Raw genomic sequence first — 26,161 nt, 5'->3', positions numbered from 1 at the left:
ACAACAACTGAACAGAGTACCCAGTGTGTGGATTCTATGGGAAGAAAGCAAGAACAAAATAAAGCAAAATGATTAAGGGCTTTTACAATAGGAAACTTTTATTTGTTAGATATTTAATGGACACCAGATAACAATATCGTGTTAGTGTTAAATTTCTTTTTTTAAAAAAACAAAAACAAAAAACAAAACCCGTTTTATTGATTCTTTGTGAATTCCAGTCATCTCCCAGTCCCTTTGTACTTGCCCTCTGCCCTTACAACCTCCCCCAAAAAGAATATAAAAAATAAATAAAAAACAGAAAGCAAAAACAAACAAACAACTCATCTCATTAGAAAAGCCGCAGTGTTTTTGTTGTTGTTCTTGTTGTTATTTTTGTTTGTTTGTTTGTTTTGGTGTGTCCCATAATATACTCTCTTGTCCACACACTTTTACTTACAAATGTTTGTTACAATGAGTCTTTCATTGATCTGGTTCAAGGCCTCTGGCTTCTGCTACACTATTAATACAGGATCCTCAGTGGGTCTCCTCAGTTCATAGATGGTGCAGATGTTGGAGTGGGCCAGCTCAGAGCCCTGGATCTGGGCCTGGGTGGTAGCTGAGTTAGTCAGCCTGCCATCTCTCCTGCACCTACAACCACCAGGGTGAGCTCTCCAGCACCGCCGCCATGGCTAGCTGACCCAATGTCACAGCCAGCAAGGGGCTGGGCCAGCTCTCCTGCTCTCCCGTCCTCAGGGCTGGCTCACCCTCACCCACACCACAGGGCCAGCTCTACTGTGCTGCCCAGGCGAGGTGCAGGACCCACACTCATGAGTGCTGCAGCCAGTGAGGGGCCGGGCCACCTCTGCACAGCTTTTGGATATCAGCATGGTCCTAGATGGCAGCCCAGACCATGGACACCCACACGGCCTTTGATAGTAATATGAGTCATGGACATTGACACAGTCCCCTGCTGTTGTATGGCCACAGACCCAAATGTGGCCCTCAGTGACGGTATAGACTGAGTCTTCACCATGGCCTCAGGTGACAGGAGAGGCCACTCACATCAGACTATTTCCATCCTTGAGGCTCCATTTCTGCCTTTTCATAGTGCTCAAACCACTCTGCTCCACTTTCTTTACCATCTCTCCACCACATACTTGCACATCATAGTGGCTCCCACCGCGGTTGGGCTACACGGCAGGCAGGCCTCTGGGTATCTTCCCTAGTGTTACATTTCTTCTTGGTCATCATTTTGCTTGTTTGTGTAAAATACCATCTTCTTACTTGGAGAGAGACTGGAAATAACTCAAGGGAAGTTTCTGTGGTGTGTGTATATGTCTGTGTGTGTGTGTGTGTGTGTGTGTGTGTGTGTGTGTGTGTGTGTGTGTGTGTGTGTGTGTGTGTGTGTGTGTCTAAGAAATAGACGGGGGAGAGAACAGCAAAATATTAGTAATTAAAGGTTTATGGCTAAATCTCATAACTTTCAGCAGATTTCAAATTTTTCAAAATGAAATTTGGGGAGAAACGTGACTACTTGATGATTCAGCATTTCTTCTTGTTCATTTGTTCCTTTTCTCTTTCTTTCTTTCTTTCTTTCTTTCTTTCTTTGTTGTTCTGGACAAGGAATGCTTGTCTGCTCCCTCTGTTCTAAGCTTGTCTGTCACTCTCTTGGGCGGTGGATGCTTTTGGTGACACGCTTGCTTGTGCACAGTGTCCAGGATTGAACCCCGAGTTCCCCAGGGCCCATGGCTTTGCCTTATGAGTCTGATCCCCAGGCAAAGACTCACATAGAAGCTTTTCCTTGTTATTCAGAAAGGAACTTCAGGATGACGGGAACTGGCGCTTCTCTGACACTTCTCTCAGCCTCAGACCTAGCGTCCGGAGACACTCTAGCCTTTCCCAGTGGTTTCAGCAGCACCCACTTCCCCTCCTCCGCCATCCTGGCCATCCCAATGATGGCCTCTATGTTCATCTCCTGGCTCCAACAATTCTGAGGTACCTGGGTCCTCAGGTAGTCAAGACACTTAGCAGCCTCTCAGATAATTAAGAAAGTTCCAATGCAGGCTCCATGGGGGTGGGGGGGGCAGGGAGCGGGTGGTAGTAGGGATTAAGGAAGGACTTGTGAAGTAGATAAGGCTGTGACCTGGATAGCTTGCCATCCTTCCCCTCCCCTCCCCACTGGAATGTTCTGGGTGACTGCCCAGGGCTCTGTGGCAGAAGGGCCAGTGCTGTGCCAGTCTCTGCTTTTGCTGGACTTTCTGCCACCATGAAGGCTGTTGGGGCCTGAGCAGGGTGCTCATTGTGTGCTCCGACAGACGGCATCACAAGCAGAGTCTGTCCCCTCTCTTCTGCAGCTTCTAGTCCCTCATGCTTGGGCTCTGGGCCACAAAACTTGGGGATCCAGACTCTGCCTACTGAAGTTGCTCATGGGACAGCCCTGGGAGCAGGAGCTGAGACTGGATCAAAGAGGTCAGTTATGGGGGAGAGAAGAACTCAAAACAGGGAGGGGCAGTGGGCTGGAGGGAAAGAATCTGGGCAGGTGGGGTTCAGGGAACCTAAGAGTGGCACAGCTTCTGCCAGAGGACTTTCTTCAGGTTTCAGGATCCCTTACAAGCCTTTTGTCAGATCAGGGCTGGGGCGGTTCCTGAGGGCAGGTCACATCTGAAGTAAGATTGTGCATGGTCATTCCTAAAATGAACAAAGCCATGGCAGGGTTGTGAACAGGTGAGCTGTGGCTCATGCTTACAGCCACCTGAAGGCTGGTCCAACTTTCTCATATGTATTTGTTTATGTACGTGCGTGCATGTGTGTGTGTGTGTGTGTGTGTGTGTGTGTGTGTGTGTGTGTGTGTATGATACGTATGTGTACAGGCATACATGCACAGGTACGTGCATGCATGTGGAGACAGAGGTCTTTACCTCAGATGCCTTACTCCATGGCTTCTCCAACTCATTGTCTGAAGCTTTTTATTGACCCTGGAGCTTAATGATTGACTGCATTGGCCATCCAGCAAGCTTCTTGTCTTCCCTGTGCTGGGATGGCAGGCATATCACCCTCTGCCTGGGGTTCATTTCATTTTATTTACAGGGATTCTGGGGAGCTAGCTTACATACTTGTATGGATAACCTATCTCCTCTTTGGGGAAAGGGTTCACCCACATCTAGCTGACCGTGCCCTCCTTAACTCTTACGGGCCAGTCACCTAGGGCACAGACCAAGCAATCTAGAGAAGGGTGCTATGCCATTGCTGGCCCAGACAAGGAGCTCTTTTTCCTCCCTCCAGCATCCTCCAGACCCCTCTCTCTGTTCCCTGAGCACTCCTCTCTGGAAAGTATTAAGAGGCCTTGACCTTGACCTCGGCCTTCAAGTCACTGTGGTTCAACTCGGAGCCTAAGTGCTGTGTGGCACAGAGGAGCCAGTTCTGGTCTGTAAGCGGCGCATACTGCTAAGGGAGAAAATGACAAGCCTGGCTTTAGCATCTTTCCACAGGCCTTCATTGTGGCGGTGATTTGAGTCAGGCATCACAGCAGACCAGAAGTGGCTCCGGATGCCCCATCCACTTAAGGGCAGCTTGTATTTATAGCCTGAGGAAAGGAAGTGGTGGGGAAAGTGAGGGAGAGACAGCATGGCTGCCTAGGACTAACTGTGCTGTGAGTACCTGCTTTGAACAGTAGGGAGCTTGTGATGGCCCAAGTACTGGATGTTAAAAACAAAAACAAAAACAAACAAACAAACAAACAAAATGGAACAAACAAAAACCCTAAACCTTCAGCCCAAATACTCACATAGGCAATGACTTTTGGCTTCTTGCGTTGAGACTATCTTTTAATTTTTCACTATCATGCATTAACTGTACAAAATGATAGATTTCATTAAAAACTTTCATTTATTTATTTCCTTCCTTCTTTATTTACTTTGGGGGAACGTGGAGACTTGCACAAGCTACAGTGTGTGTGTGTGTGTGTGTGTGTGTGTGTGTGTGTGTGTGTAGATCAGAGGACAACTTGTGGGAGTCAATTCTCTCCTCCCACCATGTGTGTCCTGGGAATTGAACTCAGGTCATCAGGTTTGGTGGCAAGCCCCTTCACCCACCGAGCCACCCCTTTGGCTCTCACTATGACATTTTTATTGATGTGCATCACATCCTCTGCACATATTCATGACCCATTAGCTGCTTTTGTCTCTCTTCCCTCCTTTACTGGCCCTTTTATCTTGTCTCAAATAGTCTCCCATCTTCTTTCATGTAATATAGGTAATTATAGATAAATACTGATTGATAGATAGGTGGATAGATAGACAGGTTCCATATACAAGAAAAAAAAATGTGATATTTATCTTTGTGTCCCTGCCATTTCACTTAACATGATAATCTCCAGTTATGCCAATTTTTCTGCAGATGATGTAACATCTTTCCTTAGGGCATTTTGCATGTCTGCCATCTAGCTGGGCTCCTTAACTTGTTGGGTGTGCTACTATTCTCGTAGATATGTTTTATTTATATGTCAAGTTAAGCTTTGGCTTACTATTTACAGAGAAGTCTGCACCAAACTTTATGGAGGTGGTGTTGGAGGAAACATTCGATTTAACAATGCAAGGATCTACCCTATAGATAAAAGGATATGTCCCACAGTGGGCACAAAGATGTCAAACAACACACAATGGCGGTCTCTAGGGATTCTGGTGGAGGACGTATCACAGCATAATCTAATGAGGTTCCAGGGTCAGAGTCAGGACTTTGCAGTTAAGGGTAAGGCAGATTCACAGGAAGGCCTTTGGCAAAGGGAGAGCTGGCTTGCTTGTTTCTCCAGCTCACAGGCAGGGTCCTACCCCAGGGCCCTTGCACTTATTCTTCCTGCCTGGAGCATTCTTAGGATAGCCCCATCCCTGCATCCTTATAGCTGTGCTTACTAAGTAGTTATTGAAGGACAAGTATGCTGTGTCTAGAAAGATGAGCAGAAGCAGGAGGCTAGAAGACAGCCAATGACTAAACAGGTGAAGAGGGGTGGAAGGGGGTAGGGGGGGAAGACTCAAAAAGAAAGGCTGAGAAGTGGAAAAAGAAAACAAAATGGAGGCAGGACATGATGTGTGCTGACCTGGCAGTGGGAGAGGTTGAAGGAAGATCAGTTCTCTTGGGCGATCAGCTGGGACTATCAGAGAAACAGAGGCCCTGGGAAGGGAGTCAGTGTCATTCCAGGTGCTGTGGGCATTCTGACGGGCTCTTCTCTCTGGCCCTTCCCAAGGACAGACAGCACTTTATAAGTGTGACACTGGGCTGCTGGGTCTGGGTGGGCCTTGGCTGCAGCTGCCTCTGTGGCAATCGATCAAGAACAGCTTGCTTGCCAGACCGGATGGAGCTGAGTGGTATGGACAGGAGCTGTGAGTCCCTCCCACTCAGGGTCAGGACCCTGAAGCTCACTCTAAAGGCTTTCCTGCCTCTGAACAAGGACAACAAGTGGGCTTTGCCAAAAAATAAATATTGGTAGAAAACAACAGCAATATAAGCTGCAGTAAGTGGGGCACTCCTTTAATCCCAGCATTTGGGAGGCGGGGGCAGGCAGGTCTCTGTGAGTTTGAGGCCAGCTTGGGCAGTGTAGTGAGTTCAGAGCAGCTGAAGCTCCAGAGCAAAGGCTGCAGGTAGGGCTCATCACTAGTACGTTTCTTGCAGATGTTTCCACTAACAGGCTTCTGAGAGTTAAAGCAGATGCTAATATTGAGGCTGGCCACTCCTGCCAAGGTGTTAGTGAAAGCTACTGTGTTTAGGGTCAGAAGCTAGACCCTGACAGCTCCTCCACCTTCAACAAGCTGGGTTTACCATCTCTCCTCACCTGCCCAATTACTGGCAATAATGTTGATCGTGGAAATCAGAAAAAGAGCAAAGAGGTCCAGTGAACGCCCTCTACGTTCATGGTTCATGCTCAGGGTCCTAACATGATGTTTAGCCTTAAGGGGAGGACACACATATGCATAGGTAAGCAGTCCTGACCAAGGTGTGGCCCCGCCCCTCACCACTGTCCAGGCTTCCATTAAAACTGTGAGACTTTTTCTCCTTAGCTAGAGCTAAGCATGCATGCATGCGCAACACACACACACACACACACACACACACACACACACTGCTTCCCAAATCTTTTCTTTCTCCTAGCATAAGATCTGATAGCCAAAGGGAAGAGTATGAGTGGCTACATTTCTCTCCAGGATAGTTACAAAGGTGTACGTGGGCCAATGATTGAGTGTGGCCTTGACAGGCCATGAACCACCAGGAAGGGAGGACTAGCTGTGTGTTTCTGTAAGACCAGCTGCCAGGCCCGCACTGGACTCCAACCAGGTGGAGCGGCTGTTTCCTCCAGACTCCAAGACTTCATCCAGTACAGGAAAGAAAACAGATGTGCCTTTGTCCTCGGACACTCATGTTCTGGAGGGTTCTCTGGCAGCGTCTCAACCAAGGGAGCACATAGTGTTTTGAAGGAAAGGAAAAATGTGGTGCCTTTAAGAAGGCAGTTGGAGAAGGAAGCCTGGAAGGGAGCATTTAAGATGAGGCTTAGTGGCTAATGAGTCAAGATTACCATAACTGCTAAGTGTTCTAGAGGGCAGTCAGTGAAGAAATCTGAGTAGAAAGTCCTCAGAGGTTGTACAGCAAACCAGATGTCCTGCTGGTGGAGCAGCAGACCTGGGGGGCACCTGCTGCCCAGTCTGGCTCCCACTTTGTGGATGTTGCTTTGTCACTCTTTGCCATGTCACCAAACAAGACTCTGGCCTGCAGAAAAAGTAGGGAAGGGATTCCCAGGTACAGAGGGAATGAAGCATATGGCGACTGACTGCTGCATGACTTTTCTTCTTAAAAAAAAAAAAAAAAGAAAAGAAATCTTGAGCCTGGAGAGATGGCTCAGTGGTTAAGAGCACTGGCTGCTCCTCTATAGGACCTGGCTTTGATTCCCAGCACCCACATGGTGGCTCACAACTGACTGTTACTCCAGGGACCAATTTCTTAATGTTCTTGGTGGGCACTATACATGCTATAGATGCAGGAAAACACCCATATGTTTAAAATAGAACAATAATATACTGGTGCCAGGTGTGGTCACACAAGCTAGTGATCCCAACACTCAGGAGCCTCAAACAGGTGGATTGCAACAAGTTCAGTGCTAGCCTGAGCTCCACAGTGAGTAGGCCAGCCTGGGCCACAAAAGCAAAAACCCCAAACCAAACCAATAACAACAACATACCCAAAGCAAAACAAAAAAGCCAAAAATACTAAAATATTTTTTGTTTTATCACTCGCCACTCCATTTGTTTGTTTGTTTGAAAAATTGTCTTCTATAGCCCAGGCTGGGATTCAACTTGAAGTCTATCCAAATCAACTTGAACTCCAGATCCCCCTGCCTCCACCTCCGAAGTGCTGGGATCAGAGGTGTACACCACCACATCTCATTAATGTGGTGCTGGGGATGGGCCTTCGAGTGTGCTAGCTAAGTGCTCTGGCAGCTGAGCCACACCCCTGGGTCTTTGTTTTACCACTTTGCAGAGCAGCATAGAGGAATTGCAATAGTTAAAACTTCCTTTGCTTGAAAGGTGAAGTGGGGGGGGGGGTGAAGTGTCCCACCAGCTCTATCCCCACATTCCTCATGGTATTGCTTTTCCTGACAAAACGCCGATAGAAAACGCCGTGTGGGGACAAGAAAGTCTCCTGGGATAGATAGCTCATTCTTTTCACAGGATACATGAGCTGTCTTGGCCTAAGCCAAACTCCATCCAACTCCTTAGACTGTCTGTCCATCTGAGCCCCACAGTGTATCTGTGATCTCCTTGACTCCCTCAGCCTTTCAGAGTTTTGGAGACAGGGCTTCTCTAGCCACCTTCACAAAGCCAGTCAGCCACCTCTAACCCATGTCCTGTGATCTACAAGTCCCCTGTTCCTCCAGAAGCCTGTTCAGCACAAGACTGGGGCCCTGGGTTCCCTCTTGCCCTCCAGGAATGGCCTGTGGTCTGCTGGACTTCCTGTGGATACGTCCTCCTGCCACAGGTTCAAGGCGCCTCCTGCTGGTGATGTCATGGAAATCGGATTGGAGGTAGTGTCACACTTGTGATGGCTGAGCTGTGTCACCTCCCTCCCCTTGTGCATTTCAACCGCAGAACAATCAGAGTCTCTTCCTACTGACTTCCCCCGGGTCAGATCCAAATCTTCCACAATGAAAGACGTCAGACTGAACTCCCATGCTTGGTCTCCTAGGTTCTGTCTGACACCCAGCTGCATGCTAGGCCTGCCCTTCCCAAATCTCTTCCAGAATCCCTATTCACCATTTAAAGACATTCCTCTCTGTAATAAGTTAAAATAAAAAAAAAAAAAAAGTCAACATTTATCGATACATTCCCATATGCCTAAATGCCTGGTTTGTGTTAACAGGGAGAAATCACTAGCCCTATTAGTCCTGATGGTAAACTGAGATGTGGAGCAGTCTGAGTAAGTCCTCCGAGGTTACGTATCTACTCAGATTTATGTTCAGGGAACCTTGTGCTGGTAGCAGAGGATGGTCCTCTGTAGGGATGGTTGGCTGCAGAAGCTGTAAAGTGTTGACAGAACATTTTCTTCCCTTACAGTTAGTTATTACACACCAAGGCTACCACAGCTATTTTCAGTTCCCTGAAGGTGCCTGTGAGTCTGGCACAGGCTGTTCATTCTACCTCAAGTACCTTTCAATCTAACTACCCTTTACCCCTGTTCACGCCCTTAGAAACAGGGTTTTGTGTGTTCCAGACTAGTCTGGTGCTTGATACGAAGATGAGGGTGACCTTGAACTTTGGATCTTCCTGGTTCCATCTCAGGTGCTGGGAATACAAGCACGTGCCACCATGCCTCGTTTATGCAGTACTGGGGATTGAACTCAGGGCTTCCAGCATGCTAGACAAGCTCTGCCAACTGACCAACCCACCCTGGAAGTTTCAATACAGATGTCTCTTCTTCCTGGGGTGGGCATTCCTGGCTATGCCTACACAGTACTGATTGAGCAATTACTGTATACAGACCTCAGAGCTCAGCGCTTGACCTGTAAGATGGCCTAGGAGATAATTTTTGCTCTTTGAATTCTGAGATAGGCCACTGATTGCTCCCTCTTCTAGCAATGAGCCACTGTGAATCAGGTTGGGCTAAAGACTGTAAGGACTGGTGAGGACTGTCATAGAGGAAACTGAGGCCAGCATAGCATGCCAGCTGTCTTCAGGGAGGTTGGAAAGGCAGAGCTTTGTTTAAGATTTTGTCACTGGTATATTGGAAGCTGACTACATGGATGGGTATGTGAGGGCTTGTGTATGTAGAAAACACAGGACAACCTTGGCTGTTGATTCTAAGGCTCTATTTACCCTCTCTCTTTTGAGACAGTCTGTCCCACTGGTCTGGAACTGCCAAGTAGGATAGGCTGGCTGACCAGCAAGCCCTAGGGACCTCTTGTCTCTGCCTCCCTAGAGTTTGGATGGCAAGGACATACCACCATGTCAATTTTTTTATTTTTATTTTTGGTGGTTTTTGTTTGTTTGTTTGCTTGTTTTTTTGGTTTGTGTTTTTATGAGACAGTTTCTCTGTGTAGCCTTGGCTGTCCGAGATTAATTTTGTAGACCAGGCTGCCCTTGAACTCACAGAGATCCACCTGTCTCTGCCTCTCTGAATACTGGGATTACAGGCGTGTACCACCACACCTTGCTTCCATGTCCATTTTTTTTTTTTTTTTAATATGGGTTCTGGGGCTCGAACTCATTTTCTCATGACTGCATTGCCAGCATTGTGAGCTATTTCCCAATCCTGGTTACATGTTTGAAAAAGCACCACACAGGCTAAGCCAGGCCTCATGTAGGAGAACATATAAAGTGTTTGCTCTCTGGAACTTGCTGGGTCTAAAAGGAGCAGGCTGGTGCCTAGGCCAGAGCAAGGATGCCTGGCCCACTCCGGCTCCAAGTGGGGCTCAGCTCTGCAATGCCCCCTGGCCTGTGAGGAAAGCACTGGGTGTTAGGGAAGCAGGGCAGACTGATGGCTCTGAGGCCTTTCAAAGCCATGTGACCTCCAGGAGCGCTCTAACACAGCTTTCCCTCAGTTTTCCTCAGTTTTTCATATCCGTACTTATGGACTCACTATGCATCCCATAACTAAAGGAGTTTAAGAAGACTGCAGAGGCTGATATGGCGTGGACCTAGTGGGTGCTTAGTGAAGCCTGAATTCTTCCCTTCCTGAACCACCTCTGCAGGAACCTCTCTGACAGGAAACACACAAGGAGACATTTGTATCTGGGGGCAGCCGACATGTTCCCAAGACCAACTGGCACCCCGCAGAAGGAGGAGTCCCAGAAGACGTCCTGCAGGAGGAGAGCTCCAAGCAGATTTTTCTACCTGGGATTCCCGGATGGACTGTTCTACACACCAGCCTCCTGGGGGTCACAAATCCATATTCCAAGGCCACAGTTATGGTCAAAGCTCAGGTGTTTGGAACAGGAGTGGCTAGGCATCCTTGCCTTGGTCTAGGCACCAGCCTGCCCCTCTTACATCCAGAAAACTCCAGAAAGAAAAAGAAAAAAAAAATTTTTTTTTTTTGGTTTTCTGAGACACGGTTTCTCTGTGTAGCCCTGGCTGTCCTAGAACTTGCTCTGTAGACAAGGCTGGCTTCAAACTCACAGAGATCTGCCTGCCTCTGCCTCCTGAGAGCTGGGATTAAAAAGGCTTGGGCTGCCGCTGTCACCACCACCACCTAGAGACAGCAAATATTTTACTATATGCTTAAGTCATCCCATGGGGACTTTCTGAGGCCCTTTTACTATGAGAAGCTGTTCTTGGAACTGAGAGTAGGCAGAATCACACCAGAATTCTGCCCTCAAGAGCCCATCTCAAGAGCCCATCCGATCTCACCAGGCTTTCTTTGCCACTGCTGGAGACAGCTATGGCTTCACTGTAGTGGATATAAGAAAACTACGCTCCCAAGAAGTCCTTCCCCTGGACATACACACACACACACACACACACACACACACACCACATACACCCCGAAGGTGAGGACTTGCTGGTTTGAATTGGGGTGTGTGACTGGAAGCTCGTGTTCCCAGGCCTGGCACTGTGCTGCCTCATGCCTACATTCTGTCTTTCTTTCTTTTTTTTTTTTTTTTTTTTTTTTTTTTTCCCCATTAAGCCTGTTTGTCTTGCCCAGTCAAAACTCCTACCAAACTCTGCCCAGCCCCAATCCCCGCCTAGACACCTGTTCAGAACTAAAGGTGGAGAGAAATATTCCTGAGGGCAAGTTAGAGTGTGTGTGTGATTGTGTTGGAAATCTACCTGTGTCTGGTGGGTTTAGGGGTGGGCAGTAGGGTCAGGGGAGGGGCTGTGAAGGGGGCTGACCCAGTGCGGCTTGTGCCAGCAAAGCGAGAGCCTGAAGAAGGGAATACCATGAGAAACTCGGGGTAAACCTCAAGCACAGGCACAGGCTTGTGGCCCTGCAGAATCCAGGCCAGGACGGATGAAGGTTAGGTGACACAGAGATCTCTACACAGGATTGTGACTTTTACAGGAAAAAAATGAAAGACCAGAGAAGACCATCGGAGACAAAAGGGAAGGTGGTTTTTGTTTTTTTGAGACAGAGTTTCATGTAGCCCAGGCTGGCCTTGAACATGCTAAGGTAGCTGAGGACAACCCTCCTTGCCTCCACCTCTTGGATGCTGGCCTCACAGGTGTGTACCACCACACCCACTTTATGCTAGTGCGGAGGATAGAACCAAGAATTTCCTGCAGGTCAGGCAAGCACTCTACTAACTGAACCCGTATCCATAGCTTCTTGTTACCCGTTATTTAGTCAGTTTTGGGCCAGGAGATGATGGCGAGCCCAGCAGGTGTTTGTGATAGAGGAATTAATTTGAGGGGCTGGCAAGTTGCCTTAGCAGGGAAAGACACTGACTGCTGCATCTGATCCTGAGAGTTCCATCTCCGAGCCTGCCTGGGAGGAGAGAACCAACTCCTGGGAGTTGTCTGCTCACTGGCTCCACACATCACAACGCCCCATCCCCAGCTGTAGACTTCACCTTCTCCAAGCCTGCTTTATTTGGGGTTCGTTAATGCATATATCTCCCTTCCAACCCACCTACCTTAGATAGGAGAGAAAAGAGGTTATTGGGAACAGAAGTAAACCTTGTTGAATTCAGCTCCTGGGAGTGACTCCCCTGGTGTAGTTGGCAGGATTTCAGCAGACCAGCAATTCCACCAAAGTTGCTGCTGGAACCTGGAACAACAGCCAGAGCCTGGAGCCTTCGCTGGAGCAGTTCTCTCTAGGAGCATCTCGGAGTGGAACAATGAACAGCCGAACCCAAGACTCAAAAAGCCCCAGCCGCCTATTGTGGAGATGTGTGTGTGTATGTGTGTGTGTGTGTGTGTGTGTGTGTGTGTGTGTGTGTGTGTGTGTCCTCTCAGAGTCTGTACTAGGATGTGTTTCATCTGTCAAAAACCAAGGCCCCAGTTAAGTAGTTTGACTTCTAAGTGGATTACCATCACCTGTTCTCTCACAAGTCCGTTCTCCATCCCATACTTGGGGATCAAATCAAAAACATGTTTACATCCACTACATATCCCACACTTGGCGATCAAAACAAAAACATGTTTATATCCACTACACCCACCCCTTTTTCCCCAAGGAGAAGAAGGTTGGTCAAGAAGGAGAAATGAGAATATGCCGAACAGATGGTTCTGGCTGCAGCACCTGTCGCTGCAGAGCGTAGAAGATTTGCCTTTCCTAGCTGTTTCTCTTCATCAGAAGGCAGGGGCTCTGCCTCATTCACTGCTGGATCCCCTTCAGGGTCTGGCACACAGCAGACAAGTATTTTTTGTATTGAGCTGAGCTCCCAGGGTTGTGTGGAAGACTCTATGCTTAGTTCCTAGGGAGATAAATAGTCATAAGGGTTTTGTTTTTTTTGTTTTTTGTTTTTTTGCTGCTGCTGCTGTTGCTGCTGGGAGAGATGGAAGGGAGGAGGGATGGAAAGGCAGGGGCTGGGAGAGGCCTCAGGCAGCAAAGTAGAGACACAAATATGAGGCTCTGGCTTTGATCCCTAGGACTAAAATGAAGCCAGGCACAGCGGCATGCATTGATAGCCCCAGGTACCTGTGGGCTTGACAGCCAGTTTAGCGGCACTGTGAGGCCCAGACTAAGTCAGACAACCACTCCAAAACCCAAAGAGAGTAGTGCATGGGGAGGGGGGGGAGAGAGAAGGGGGAGGGAGGAAGAAGGGGGAGAGGGGGAGGGGAGGGACAGTCACTCATTCCAAGGCTTCTTTATGGAGCATGAGCATGAGGATTCACACAAGTGCACAACATCCAGTTTCTAGAACATTCCATCATTTGTTTACTATCATAGGTAGAAGTGTTGATACATGCACTGATTCATTAAGGCTCAAAGCCGGTGAGCTCCCTGTGATGATGGTTTTTTTTTCGGTTAGGAAGACGTCTAGATTTGAACTCAGGATGTGGAATCTGGGATGCTCCCCCACTGAGCCGCATGCTATTCTGTGGGACTTCATTTTATAGTTTGTCTGGTACTCTCCTCACTGGGTTTACAGGGGTGGGGGTGGGGGTGGGGTCATGTTTCACATGAAGAAACAGAGGCATAGTTATTTATCCGGGGTCACATAGCTACTAAATAGCTCCTGGAAACAAGCTGGGGTGTAAGGATTCAGCTGTGAGTGAGTCAGATGTCAACAGCTGGACTAGGGAGGTGGCATCTTGCAATGTCCCCAGAGGGGGCTTTCCAGGCTCCTGAGAAATTTGGGGGCTGGCAAGTAAGAAAGGGGAGGAAGAAAGTAGGGTTGTGAGAACCACTCTGCTGTTTTCCAGCGGTTGCTCCTTGAGCTGAGGCCGAAGAAGACAGAACAAGACAGAAGCAGTTGCTGTGGGCTGGGAAACCACAAGCAACCAAAGATTGGACCATTCCACAAAGGCCCACTATAGCACAGGAAGTGAGGCTGTGCCTGGGAGAGGATTGGGCTCCGTCTCTGGTGAGGGAATAGTCTCGGGGCACCCAACCCAGGTCAGCAGCTCAAGCCGGCCCCTTCTGGACATCTCTCCTGAGAGCTCCCCAGCCCTGAGGCCTGTATCAAGAGTCTTAGAGAGGGAAAAACAACAGGGGGTCTCGCAGTGAGGCTCCTGACTTCCTAGGAATCTTGTAGGCGGCCCAGCCAGTGGTGTGGGAGGCGGGCGACAGGACGGGTTTAAAACCACGCAGGCCCTGCTGCAGCCTCTTCTCCAGGACTGAGGACAGAGGAGAGCAACTCGGGTGAGACTCTCATTCTTGGGGCTGCCCTATGGGGGAAGTGGGGGCTCTGACCCTCTGTCGGGGAGCAGAGGCAGTAGCACTTGGTGCGGATATCTCAAAGCTGACTGGACCATTGGGTTCTTTTCTAGGCAGGAAGAGATGGAAATGCAGGTCCTGGGCATACGGGGCTCCCTCATGTAGCCTTGATGGGCCCGCTGGGTTCCTCATATGACTTCGGCAGCTCCCTGGCTTCCGCGTCCTCCTCTAAGCTTCTGTCCAGTCCGCCTTGCCCTTCTCCACCTTTCATTATCGCAGGGTTGCTCCACCCTGAAATTATCTCACAGTGTCCTTGTGCTCATCTGATAAAAGCAGACAAGTCACATCTTTGTCTCAGGGTTGCCTTGGGCTCCAGCTATGGTCTGGATTCCTGGACGGCTGTTTCCAGGCCCAGCCACTGGCAATTCCTCCCCCAAACTTGCTTTATCTTTGCAACTCTTTTTGTAGGGACTCGTACACAGCAACAGCACAGCCCAGGGGGCTCTGTAGAGTCCTGTGTGAAGACAGCAGACCCCCGTGGGGGGGGGGAACAAAGATTTAAGAGTGCCCTAGAGGGTTGACAGTGCCAAACTGAGTCAACCTGGGTGAGGTCGTCACCTGAGTGAGTGAGTGTGCAGGGAGAGAAAGGGAGCAGAATGGAGTGGCTAGTGAGATTTGTCTCAGTAGCTCTAGGCTTCCCTCAAGGGGCAATTGGGCTAACATTGGCTGGCCTGGCCTGAAAGGGTTAAGCATGTGGGTGCTGCGGTCAAAGGTTTTCACTTGCTTGACTGTGAAAAGCATGCCCACAGGAAAGCCAGGTCCTATAGGAACTGGCAAGCCTATTGGGGGGGGGGGGCATATTCTCTTTATCAAGATCCTTGAGATGTCAAAGCCTTGTGTAATATCTGTATATGGGCTGGGAATGTAGATCAGTTGGCAGAGCACTTGCCTAGCAGGCATGAGACCCTGGGTTCCACCCAGCACCGTATAAACTGGGCATGGTGGTATATGTCTGTGGTATATGCCCTCGAGGGGAGGAATTCAAAGTCATCCTTCAAGGTCAGTCTGGACTTCATGGCAGCCTGTCTAAAAGAGAAAGAGGGAGGGAGGGAGGGAGGGAAGAAGAGAAGAAGGAAAAGACAAGAAAAAGGAAGGAGAGAAAGATGAAAAGGAAACAGGAAAAGAGAAGAAGTGGAGATAATCACAGAGGTAACTCAGAGAAGTGGAAGAGACACACCCACACCCACATATACATACATACATACATACATACATACATACATACATACATATATGTCTGACCTATATGTGCACATAGAAGCACAAGAAGAGCATCAGATGACCTGCTCTATCACTGAGTCTGAAGAGTCTGGAGTCTGTGCCCCACAGCACTGGTGTTAGAGGCAAATGCAAACACACTCAGCTCGCTTTATGTGGACACTAAAACCCGAACTCAGATCCTCACGCTTGCACGAGCCAGGGCCTTAACTCACTGAGCCACCTCCCCAGCCCCCCACCTGAGCATTACTGTTGCTCAGTCTGTAAGACCAGCAACTGTTATCCATTCATTGGCCAAATCCCCATCGAAGGGGACATACAGTGGCTTGCCAGTGTGTACCTGTCAAGGACATGGGTGGTTTGGGAGTGACGTGGATGGAGTCTGGCACACTGAAGATGTCCAGTGTGTAGTCGCTGGTGTCTGCTTCAGAACAGCCTCTAAAAAGCAGCAACAGCAGCAGCAGCAGAGAGAGGGAGCCTGGCGTGGAAAGTAGAATCTACAGCCATTTAACCTGAGTGATTAGAGCCATCAGAGCAGAGGTTGTGTGGGGACAGGAATCTTAGGAATGTTCTTGGAACTCAGAGGTGCTGTTGAATAAAGGCCAGCTCCAGGCAGAGCCTGGAGTCTGAAATGCTATGTTTGGAGGCCAGGCTTCTGCCAGGGACCTGGCAGAGTGCAGGGGCACAAAGGCCCATCCACTAGGGGGCTTGGAGACTATGCGGCATCAGAGAGGAAGTCCTAGCTGACCACAGGCCAGCTAAATGGCTGTGGATGCACAGGGCCTTGGGGAATCCTGGGAGGGCAGAAGAAGAGGCAGCTGCCAGCGGAGGAACCTCCTAGAGGCCACATTGGAAACCTTGCATTTCTTCTGCCTGTGGCCACCACAGCTTCTTTCAAGCTTCCAGCCAGGAGTCATGTTTTTGCTAAAGACAGAGACTAAGGTTGGAGTTCTAGAAGATGAACTTCATGGAAGACAGACCCCGGGTTGAGAGACTCTTTCCTTCTGGGAGAGGTGGCACGGTGCAGTGAGGGGGTTACATCCTGAGTGACCTCTGAGTCGTCACTGTTGACTGAGTGACCTCTCGCATATTCTGGGCAATTTCTGAGCCTCATCTTTCCCACTGGTAAATGGGGACAGTGACACTTGTAGAACTGTCAAAAGGCCTGCAAGTATGCCTGAGGGCTGCAAAGCCATAGAGAAGCCCCCACCAATGACCAGAACACAATATGGGTGCTGGGCCCCCTTCAGGGGCACTCATTTTGGTCAGCCACCATTCTCAGTGCAAGAATAGCAGGGGAGACCAACAGCTATCACCCTTAAATAGCCATCAGAGACCCCAGAGCTGCCAGCCCCATGAGCTACAGAAACAAGATCCAAGCTCCAGCTCCCTCACCCTCCATGCCCAGCACTATGTTATGGATTCTCCCTGCTGTGCTTTCACCGCCCCCCCTCCCCTCCACCTTTTACAATTTACTTAGTGGTATGGTATGTATGTGTATGGGTGTGCACCTGGAGATCAGAGGGCGACTTACGGAAATCGGTTCTCTCCTTCTACCATGTGGGTCCCAGGGATCAAACTCAGGCCATCAGTCTCGGTGACAGTCACCCCTACACACTAAGCCATCTCACCAGCAGCTCTTTACGCTGATGCTTAGCTGTGCCCAGGGCCTGTTGATTCCTGTCGTTGATCTTGCACCAGCAATATCCATTTACCCATTGCCGAGGGGGTAAATGTAGGGGGCACCTGTCACTGCCAGTTCTGGTGGTGAGAGTAAGGACTGTCTGTCTCCAGGGAATTCCACGGATCAAGCCCTGGAGGCTTTGCTTCTTGTCTCGTCTTTTCCGGCTGGAGCAGTTGGTGGATTACCCAACAAGGGAGGGAACAGGCAGACCTAGTTTGGAGCCGGGTGGGGTCTGAACAGGCCTTGGCAGTGACGACTTAAAAGACGCCATGGGATGTGTTTTGTTTTCCAGAACCCAAGAGATGAAGGGCCTCCTCACGCTAACTTGGTTCCTGGCTTGCAGTAAGTCCTGGGTTCTTGACCTCTGAATGCTGCGTCCCCCGCCCCCCAGCCTCGGGAGTGCCTGGGTAGTGGAAAGGAAGGCAGTTATTAGCCTTTGAAATGTGGAGACCTGCGTCTGAGTCTCAGCTCTGGAGATATCAGCAAAGGCCTTGGACTCCCCGGGCTCCTGCTTTTGTGCTGGGGGACATGGTGCCATAGCAGGAATTGAATACTGGAGGTCAGAGTAGGAAAGCTGTGAACGCGAAGATGTGTAGTTTGTGAATGTGAGAGGCCGGTATTTTCCTGACATGTAAAAATAGAATGAAGACAAACAGTGAGGACGAAGTGGAACATGAAACTCCTGGGAAATATTCCAGCTCAGGGTTGGGGGGTACATCTCAGTACAAGGCCACTTACAGCATAGTTCAATGAAGCAAGGAAGTGGGGAGATAGATAGATAGATAGATAGATAGATAGATAGATAGATAGATAGATAGATAGATGGATGGATGGGTGGGTAGGTCTGTGGATGGGTAGGTAGGTATGTAGGTAGGTAGAAAGGTAGGTATGTAGGTAGGTAGGTAGGTAGGTAGGTAGGTAGTTGGTAGGTAGGTAGACAGACCTTAGTTGGTGATTCTGAAGCCATTCTCTGCTCAGTACTGCAAACCACCCCATCCGGAAGGTGTCTGAAATGATGTGAGGTAGCCACCAGAGAAGGCCGTGGACATGGGGTTAAGCCAACAGAAAGTCTTTATTAGCTGGCTGGGTGATCACAGTGTAGCCTTGAGCCTTTTGCTTTTTAAACACAAAAGCCATATTCTGGGCTGACATGCTTCAGTCAACAAGAACAGTTAGCTAGAAGTGGAACTATCACAGCCAAAAAGCAAGGTTAGTACATTTAGAGACTTTCCCAGAATTATACACCTTGGTGGATTAGGTCTTTGTCTTCATTTTAGCTCATGGAACTTTCTACGTGCTGAGTTTTGTGGCCTGAATGGTACTTCCATCACGGAGTCGGTTGTGCTAAAATCTGAGGGCCTACTAAGGCCTGGGGGCCTGTTACAACACATCTGGCTGTAGACTTCACTCCAGCCCCCTAACCCCTCATACAAGCCGCTCATGGGCTACACTGTTTTTAACATCTTGCCAACTAACTGGAGAGCCTAGGAGGAACTTGAGACCCGACACAAGGAAAGAACCCCTGGCTCCTTTCATTGAAAGTCTTAGTCAAGCCAGGCGTGGTGGCTCATTCCTGTAATCCCAGCACTTGGGAGGCAGAGGCAGGTGGATTGGTGTGAGTTCGAGGCCAGCCTGGTCTACAAAGTGAGTCCAGGACAGCCAAGGCTACACAGAGAGACCCTGTCTCGAAAAAACAAGCAAACAAAAAGAAAGAAAGAAAGTCTTAGTCAAGATACCACTAGACTTAAAGGAGCCTCAGTTTTCCAATTTGTGGATACAAGAGAGCTGGCTCCAAGCTATGGCCCACTCTGTGTTTAAATTCAATTTTTAAGGAATTGAGTTCTTTTTTTTTTTTTTTTTTTTTTAGATAGCATCTCATGTAGCCCAGGCTGGCCTTGAGCTTGTATAGCCAAGGATGACCATGAACTTAACCTCCTGCTTCCACCTTCTGAGTGCTAGGATTACAGGCATGCCACGCATCCGGTTTGCATAGCACTGGGGATCAAGGCCAGGGCTTCACGCATGTTAGGAGAGCCCTCTGTCAGCTGAGCCACACCCTCCCTGCTCCCAAGTACAAACTCTTAACTTCTCTTCTGGGTTGACTTGCCTCGGTCGACTGTCTGGCCCTCCTCCCACGAACTGGGAGAATAAGAAAGGGCGGGAAGGGGCCAGTGGGTCTGCAGCAGAGTGTCTGGTGTCACCTCCGGGCTTGGAATGTTTTCCAGGTGTGCCTGCAGTGCGAGGGGGCTTGCTAGAACTGAAGTCCATGATTGAGAAAGTGACTGGGAAGAATGCCCTAAAGAATTATGGCTTCTATGGCTGCTACTGTGGCTTGGGCGGCAGAGGGACCCCAAAGGATGGCACTGATTGGTGAGATGACATCATCATCTGATTTCATGTCTGTTCTAAAAGAGAATTGCAACCGAGGCTCAGGAGTGAACTCTCCTCTTGCAGGGGACCTAAGTTTGGTTCCCAGCATCCATATTGGTCAGGTCACAATCACAATCACCTGTTACTCTAGATCCAGGGTACCTGATGCCTCAGGCCTCTTTGGGTACTAGTGTTTACATGGGCATGCATGGGCATGCATGCACACAATTAAAACTAAAATAAATTTTTATTTAACTTTTTTTGAGGCAGGGTCTCACTATGTAGCACTGGCTGTCCTGGAACTCACTGTGTAGCCCAAACTGGTCTTAAACTCAGAGGTCCACCTTGCCTCTTCCTCCTGAGTGCTGGGATCAAAGGTATGCACCACTACACCCAGCTTCTAAAATAAATCTTAAAAGTAAGTAAAACTAGGGCTCAGAGCTTTTAAAGCTATACCACTTAATTCCCAAGAGTCCCAAGATCTCGGTGAGATAATGTATCACTTGGTTTATTGAAATATAACAAGTGGGTCTTACATGTTGACTTGATGCAACCATGTTTGTTTACTTTGCTCACGAACCTGCTGTCTGGGGTCGGGGGGTGGGGTAGCATGGCAGAGTGACTCTTACCTCCTGAGTTTCCCTTTGCAAAGCCTGGCTGAAATGGGCTCATGGCTGTGGCTCAGATTGTCACTGTTGTGGGTAGAGCTTTGGGCTCTTTCTATTGGTCCTTTCCAGGGCCATGTAGATTTTCTCACAGCGTGGTGACGCTTGGGAGTTATGAAGAGGGTGGCCAGTTGGATGTAGGCGTGTGAGTCTGCATTACCAAGAGTAGGGAGGTAGAGACAGGAGGATCAAGAGTTTGAGGTTGATATGGGCTGCATAGCAAGTTCTAGATCAGCCTCAGCTGCATGACAAGACCCTGTCTTAACGACAAGAAAAGATGGTATTTTTATCATAGACCTCAGAACCTCCACAGTGTTGCATATGTGGTCCTCTTAGTTGGTCCAGCCACAAAAGCTTAAGGGAAAAGACCTAAGTTGGTCAATGAGTGCACAGCTGCAGTCAGAGAAGGAATGCGCTCTGACGTTCTACAACTGCAGTTAATGGTGTGATGAGCATCTCAGGAGGGATTTCTAATGGTCCCACCACAACGAAATGTGTGTTTGAAGCAATGGATAACTGGTTGGCATCCCTACAATGGTTGCACCGTTATCATGGTTGCCTTTAGTTACTTTTCTTTCCCACTGTGATGAAATAGCTGTCAGAACAACTTAAGGGAGTAATCAGTTATTTTGGCTCACAGTTGCAAAGGGTTCAGTTCATGGTCACTTCAGTCCATGTTTCTGGGCCTGTTTTTGAGGTGGGATATCATGATGATGGGAGTGTGTGGCACGGGAGCTCCTTCATGGTGAGCAAGAAGCAAAGAGAGAGGGGGATTCAGAAAGATGACAGGGCAAGATTGTCATCAGGAGGGATGCACTTCTAGTGGCCCACTTCCTCCAAATAGGTCCTACACCCACCTTTTACCACTTGCTAATAATGCCATCATATTACGAATCCACCAAGTGGTGAAGCCACCTCATTAGCACTCATGATCTACTCTCTGGAGAAGCCCTCACAGACGCACCCAAGGGTGGGATTCTATAATCTCCCAGGCAACTATTAATCCAGTCAGCCTGACAGTCAGGACTAATGATTTCAGTGGTATGCCGTATAGTACCACCCTGTGCCCACCAATTTGTCTAGTTACTGTGTGTCAGCTTCCAGAGAGAAAGAGAAGATTTGGATTCTTCCTTTTGCTAGGTGAGGGGGGGGTCACCATTCTAGAAGACTGTGTGGCACAGGGGATGTTGTCCTTTGGAAAACTTAGTGTACAGAAGTAACAGTTGTAATGCCACTGGGTGCCATGACGGATGACATTAAATGAACATCAGGGAGGTGGGGCAAAATTGAAGTGGGGCTCTACGGAAAGGAAAGGGAAGGCTAGAATGACCTATGCAGTAATGGATTGTAGTTGAACACACCATTAGGAACTGTTTAGCTTAATATGTAACAGTTTACAGAAATTTATAAATGCTGGAGCGATGACTCGGTCAATTAAGTTCTTGCTGTACAAGCATGAGGACCTGCTTTCGAGTCTCCAGAATCCACATGAAAATTCTGGATGCTTCTAGAAGGTGGAGGAGTTGGAGACAGGCAGATCCCTGGGCCTTGATGGTCAACCAGTCTAGCAGGATCAGCGAGCCTCAGTTTCCAGGGACCATATCTCAAAAACCAAGGTAGAGATTGGTTGGTGGAGATGCAGGACATTGACCTATGGCCTTCGTGTGTGTGTGTGTGTGTGTGTGTGTGTGTGTACACATGTGTGGGAGCCATTTTAATTCAAACCACCACATACCATTTCCTGACCCTCGTAGGCTTGTAGCTATGTCATAATGCAAAACTGCATTCAGTCCAACTTTGAAAGTCCCCATAGTCTGCAACACTCTCAACACTATTTAAACATCCAAGTTGAAAGTCTCTTCTGAGACTCAAGGCAATCTCTTAGCTGTAACCTCTTGTAAAAAAAATAAAAATAAAAATAAAAAAACAGATCACATCCTTCCAACACATAGTAGTGGCACAGGATAGACATTACCATTCTGAATGGGAGCAAAGGGAGCATAGTGAGGATATATGGGACCAAAGCAAGATGAAAAACTGGATAGGCAAACTGCAAACTCTGCATCTCCATGTCTGATGCTAAAGCGTTCTTCAAACCTCCAAGTCCTCTCAGCTATGCTGACCGCACGCAACACACTCCTTTCCCTTGGGCTGGTTTCACTCCCTGTTAGCAGCTCTCCATGACGTGCATCCCTTGGCCCTGGCAACTCCAACACCTTGGGGTCTCCAAGGCAATCTAGGCTTCACCTTCACAGCTTCAGGCAATGGCCTCTGCAGGCCTCCTTGCAGGGACACCCCTGGTACATACCTTCCTTGGCCATGGATGGAGATTCTGTAACCCCTTTCTTGTCTCCTTAACTCTAAAGCCGGAACCATGTAGCCGAAGCTGTTAAGTCCTGCTGCTGGCTCTGGCCGGTGCGCGGTCCCCTTGTTCAGATACATTTCCATCAGTTTTCTGTTTCTGACTGTTTTCTTCACTGCCTAAGCTTGGATGTCCTGTAACTTGCTCTTTAGGCCAGGCTTGCCTTGAACTCTGAAATCCACCTGCCTCTGCTTCCCCAGTGCTGGGATTAAAACTATGCTCCACCACATCTGGCCCTAAGTTTTTCTTTAATTCCTTTTCACAAATTGGAGGCTCAGCTGGGTGGCCTATTGCTCTGAGGCTCTCCTTCCCTTTATTCCACTAATCTTTTTATCTCCTTAAACACAAAACGTGGCTCCGTTAAACATCCCGGTGCCTATTTTCTCCTCAAACTGTACATTTTGTCTTTTTCCTTGCCCCACTTGTTCCTTTTCATTGTAGATCTGCAGAAGACTGGCCACTAATAACCAAGCAACACAGTCAATACTAGGCTGCTCTGAAAGGTCCTTGGCCAAAACTGTTAATCCATACCTCTTCAATTCAGCTTCAGGCAGATTTTTTTTTTTTTTGACAAGGGCTAAAGTAGCCACATTTTTCGCCCCCCAAAATCACATGAATTGTCTCTAGGCCACATGCTAAAATTCTTCTCCTCTGAAACCTCTTGGGCCATGCCCCCACAGTTCAAATTACTTTCAGCACCACTGTCTTCCATGATCCTATGCTAGTGTGGCCCATTAAACCCCACTTAAAGTGTCCAGTTGCCTTTCTAGTCCAAAGTCCCAAAATATTCCACATCTTTTCCAAAAAAAAAAAAAAAAAAAATCATGGTCCAGCCCATCACAGCAATGCCCCAGTCCCTGGTACCAACTTCTGACTTAGTAAGCATTCTATTGCTGTGAAGAGACACCATGGACCATGGCAACTCTTATAAAGAAAAACAGCTAATTAAGGCTGGCTTACAGTTCAGAGGTTTAGTCCATTCTTGTCATGGCAGGAAGCATGGTGCCATGCAGGCAGACATGGTGCTGGAGAGGTAGCTGAGAGCTCTACATCTGGGTCAGCAGGAAGAGAATACCACACTGGGCATGGCTTGAGCATCTGAAAGCTCAAAGCCCACCCTCAGTGACACGCTTCCTCCAAGACCACACTTACTCCAACAAGAACATGCTTCCTAGTTGTGCCAGTCCCTATGAGCCTATGGGAGCCATTTTCACTCAAACCACCATACCTGGGCTCTGTCTAGCCATTAGGAGGCAAAAACAGGTCAATAAACTTCTGACCAGTGGCAGTTCTAGTGGGTGGGAGCAGCTAACTTACCAGACACCATCCCTGCCAGCTCATACCGACCTGCCACAGCTTCTGCCAGAGGGGTGTGGCTGTAGTTTCACGTTCAGAGAGACTCTCCAGAGAGTGGCTATTGATTTGGGAAGAGTGGGTGCACTGCAATGAAAATATAAATGCCATGGAAACCATGGGCCTATTCAAGGAGGGTGAACTAAGGGGAAGTTTTAATAAGCAAGAGAGCCAACACTTTTACGTAAGCTCCTTAGATACCAAGCTCATTGGTTATGGAGTCCAGAGACAAGAGTCACCGTTGGCTCATTGGTGGAGGTGCTGTTGCTAGGCAGGCCTTCTGTGTAGAACATCTTGCCTGAACTGCTGCAGTCTTAGAGAAAGCCAAACTTTGTTCCAGGCATCTGTGCTCACAGACAAGCTGAATAAAGCTTGGCATGCATGCAGGACAAAGAGGAAACCTCTTGTTGGGGCGCAGGGTTAGAAAGTCTTTCAGAGAGAACTTAGCCTGACTGTCCAAGCACAGTGTCCCCCAGTTGTCCTTGGCTCTAATTCTGTTTCAATTGGACATGAGCTCTATCACCTCAGAGTCCCCCACAGGTAGGGAGGGGGTCAGGAGGGCACCCCTCTAGTCAGCATCTCCATCTTGTTGACAGGTGCTGTTTTATGCATGACAACTGTTATGGGGAATTGGAAGAGAAAAACTGTAACATCCGGACCCAGCCCTATGACTTCAGATTCACGCGCGGCCTAGTCATCTGCGGTAAGAGTGGCTTGCCCTTCAAGCTGGGAGGTGCTGCTGCCCAAGATGTGGGCCAGCCAGTATCTTGTGAGGCAAAGTGAGGTCGAGGGGCGTGTGAGAGACTTTCGCAGCCTTCTTTTAGACTTCCAGGGAAGGGAAGGCATAGTTTAGAGGCAGCATTCACCAGGTACTGTGGGCTTACAGACTTCCTCTCCTGAGAGGTCTGCCACTGTGTAGCAGGATTCATGGCCAGGCCCCTGAGTTCAGTGCCAGGCTCCAGGCGCCTCTTTATTTAATGCCTCCACAGAAACTGGCTCCACCTTCAAGCTAGTTGCTCTGCCCAAAGGGGGTGTGTCTACTCCACCAGATTGGGGACTCCCTGAACAGAAACCTCACTGTAATCAAGTACAGGGCATCTAGTTCAGCAACCAAGCCTCCTCCCTCAGATTATACATATGACTCCTTAGTTCAGGAACCAAAGCTCTTCTTCCATCAGATTATAGATCATTCTGTTCAGATTCCTCCTCCACACACACGATGAGATCCCTCAGAGCAGGACACAGATGAGGCATCTATGCAGACTAGAAGCCATCCTCTGATACGACTTTGAACAAGTCAACATTGGAGAGGCACAATTTTACTATGCTCATTAGGCACTTGGTATCCTTTTTGCAGAACAGGGGTCCTTCTGTCCAACGAGGCTTTGTGCCTGTGACCGGAAGCTGGTCTACTGCCTGCGGAGGAACCTCTGGAGCTACAACCCTGATTACCAGTACTACCCCAACTTCCTCTGCTAATGCCGTCTGAGGGCTCTGCCCTGGGAGAGCCTCCCACAGTGGAGGTCCTCCCTCAGCTGCATTCCTGGTGTATCCCCCAAGGCCTTGGATCTGTCTTCCTCTGTCCTCCACTGGGCTGGACAGAGCCCTAGGGCTACACCTTTCCCTCCAGAGTCCTAGAGAGGGACTCCAACCTTGACTTGGCAAACCCCCAGCATGGCTGAGCCTGCACCTGTGAAGCTGCCTCTGGGCCACGGAGCTCCCCCAGCTCCAGGCACATGCCGTGTTGACTTTTCTTTCAATTTCTGGAACCGAAATGTCGCTACCACCCCTCCAGAGACTTTTTACTGGAGAAGAAGCCAAATTAACTCCATAAATCTGCTATGTAGATATTAAATAAAACCCATTCTCGAGGCTAGTGAAACACCACCCTAGCATTTCCTCTGACAAGGCTGGGCTAGGATTGCCTATGCTTTCCTAACCCCTGAGGCATCTATGTGCCTTCAGGCCTGGAAGTCTTCTTAGTTGCCTTTCAACCTTTGTCTTGAGTTCATTTGCTCAAGCCTTAGGGTCTATCAAGGCAGACCTGGGGTTCCTGCTTCCTCTAGAGGAAGATGAGATATGGCCCTGCATAACCATGCGCTCCTGGCTGGAGAGGACAGCATTCAACTCCCAGCCCCGGCTTCTGCAGCTGTGCACTCTCCAACCTCTGAATAG

The 26,161-nt window shown here is 48.8% G+C and overlaps 1 protein-coding gene across 3 annotated transcripts; it reads left to right on the top strand.

Moving 5' to 3' along the window:
• The first annotated feature begins 2,322 nt into the window (after window positions 1-2,322).
• Window positions 2,323-25,718, top strand: Pla2g5 (phospholipase A2 group V). 3 transcript variants are annotated; one of them, XM_051171819.1, is made up of 6 exons: window positions 13,636-14,259; window positions 17,347-17,409; window positions 17,529-17,578; window positions 19,462-19,606; window positions 24,583-24,689; window positions 25,344-25,718. In XM_051171819.1, exons 3-6 carry the CDS (start codon window positions 17,539-17,541, stop codon window positions 25,463-25,465), a joined length of 414 nt encoding a protein of 137 aa, XP_051027776.1. In that variant the 5' UTR covers window positions 13,636-14,259; window positions 17,347-17,409; window positions 17,529-17,538; the 3' UTR covers window positions 25,466-25,718. The 3 variants fall into 3 exon arrangements, 1 of the variants encoding a protein (XP_051027776.1); XR_007833456.1 differs by lacking the exons at window positions 13,636-14,259; window positions 17,347-17,409; window positions 19,462-19,606 and adding an exon at window positions 2,323-2,448; XR_007833457.1 differs by lacking the exons at window positions 17,347-17,409; window positions 19,462-19,606 and having other exon boundaries at window positions 13,638-14,259.
• Window positions 25,719-26,161: the final 443 nt, after the last annotated feature.

The sequence above is a fragment of the Acomys russatus genome, chromosome 29, assembly GCF_903995435.1.
Source record: "Acomys russatus chromosome 29, mAcoRus1.1, whole genome shotgun sequence".
NCBI classification, from domain to species: Eukaryota; Metazoa; Chordata; class Mammalia; order Rodentia; family Muridae; genus Acomys; species Acomys russatus.
Note: the sequence above shows the minus strand (reverse complement) of the source record. Positions and strands in the feature narration are given on the sequence as shown.

Bases quoted from the DNA above. Each gene is read 5' to 3' on its own strand.
- Pla2g5 (XM_051171819.1), top strand. From the start codon at position 17,539: ATGAAGGGCCTCCTCACGCTAACTTGGTTCCTGGCTTGCA. The intron at 17,579-19,461 runs GTAAGTCCTGGG...AATGTTTTCCAG, and splicing joins AACTTGGTTCCTGGCTTGCA to GTGTGCCTGCAGTGCGAGGG. The intron at 24,690-25,343 runs GTAAGAGTGGCT...TCCTTTTTGCAG, and splicing joins GCGCGGCCTAGTCATCTGCG to AACAGGGGTCCTTCTGTCCA.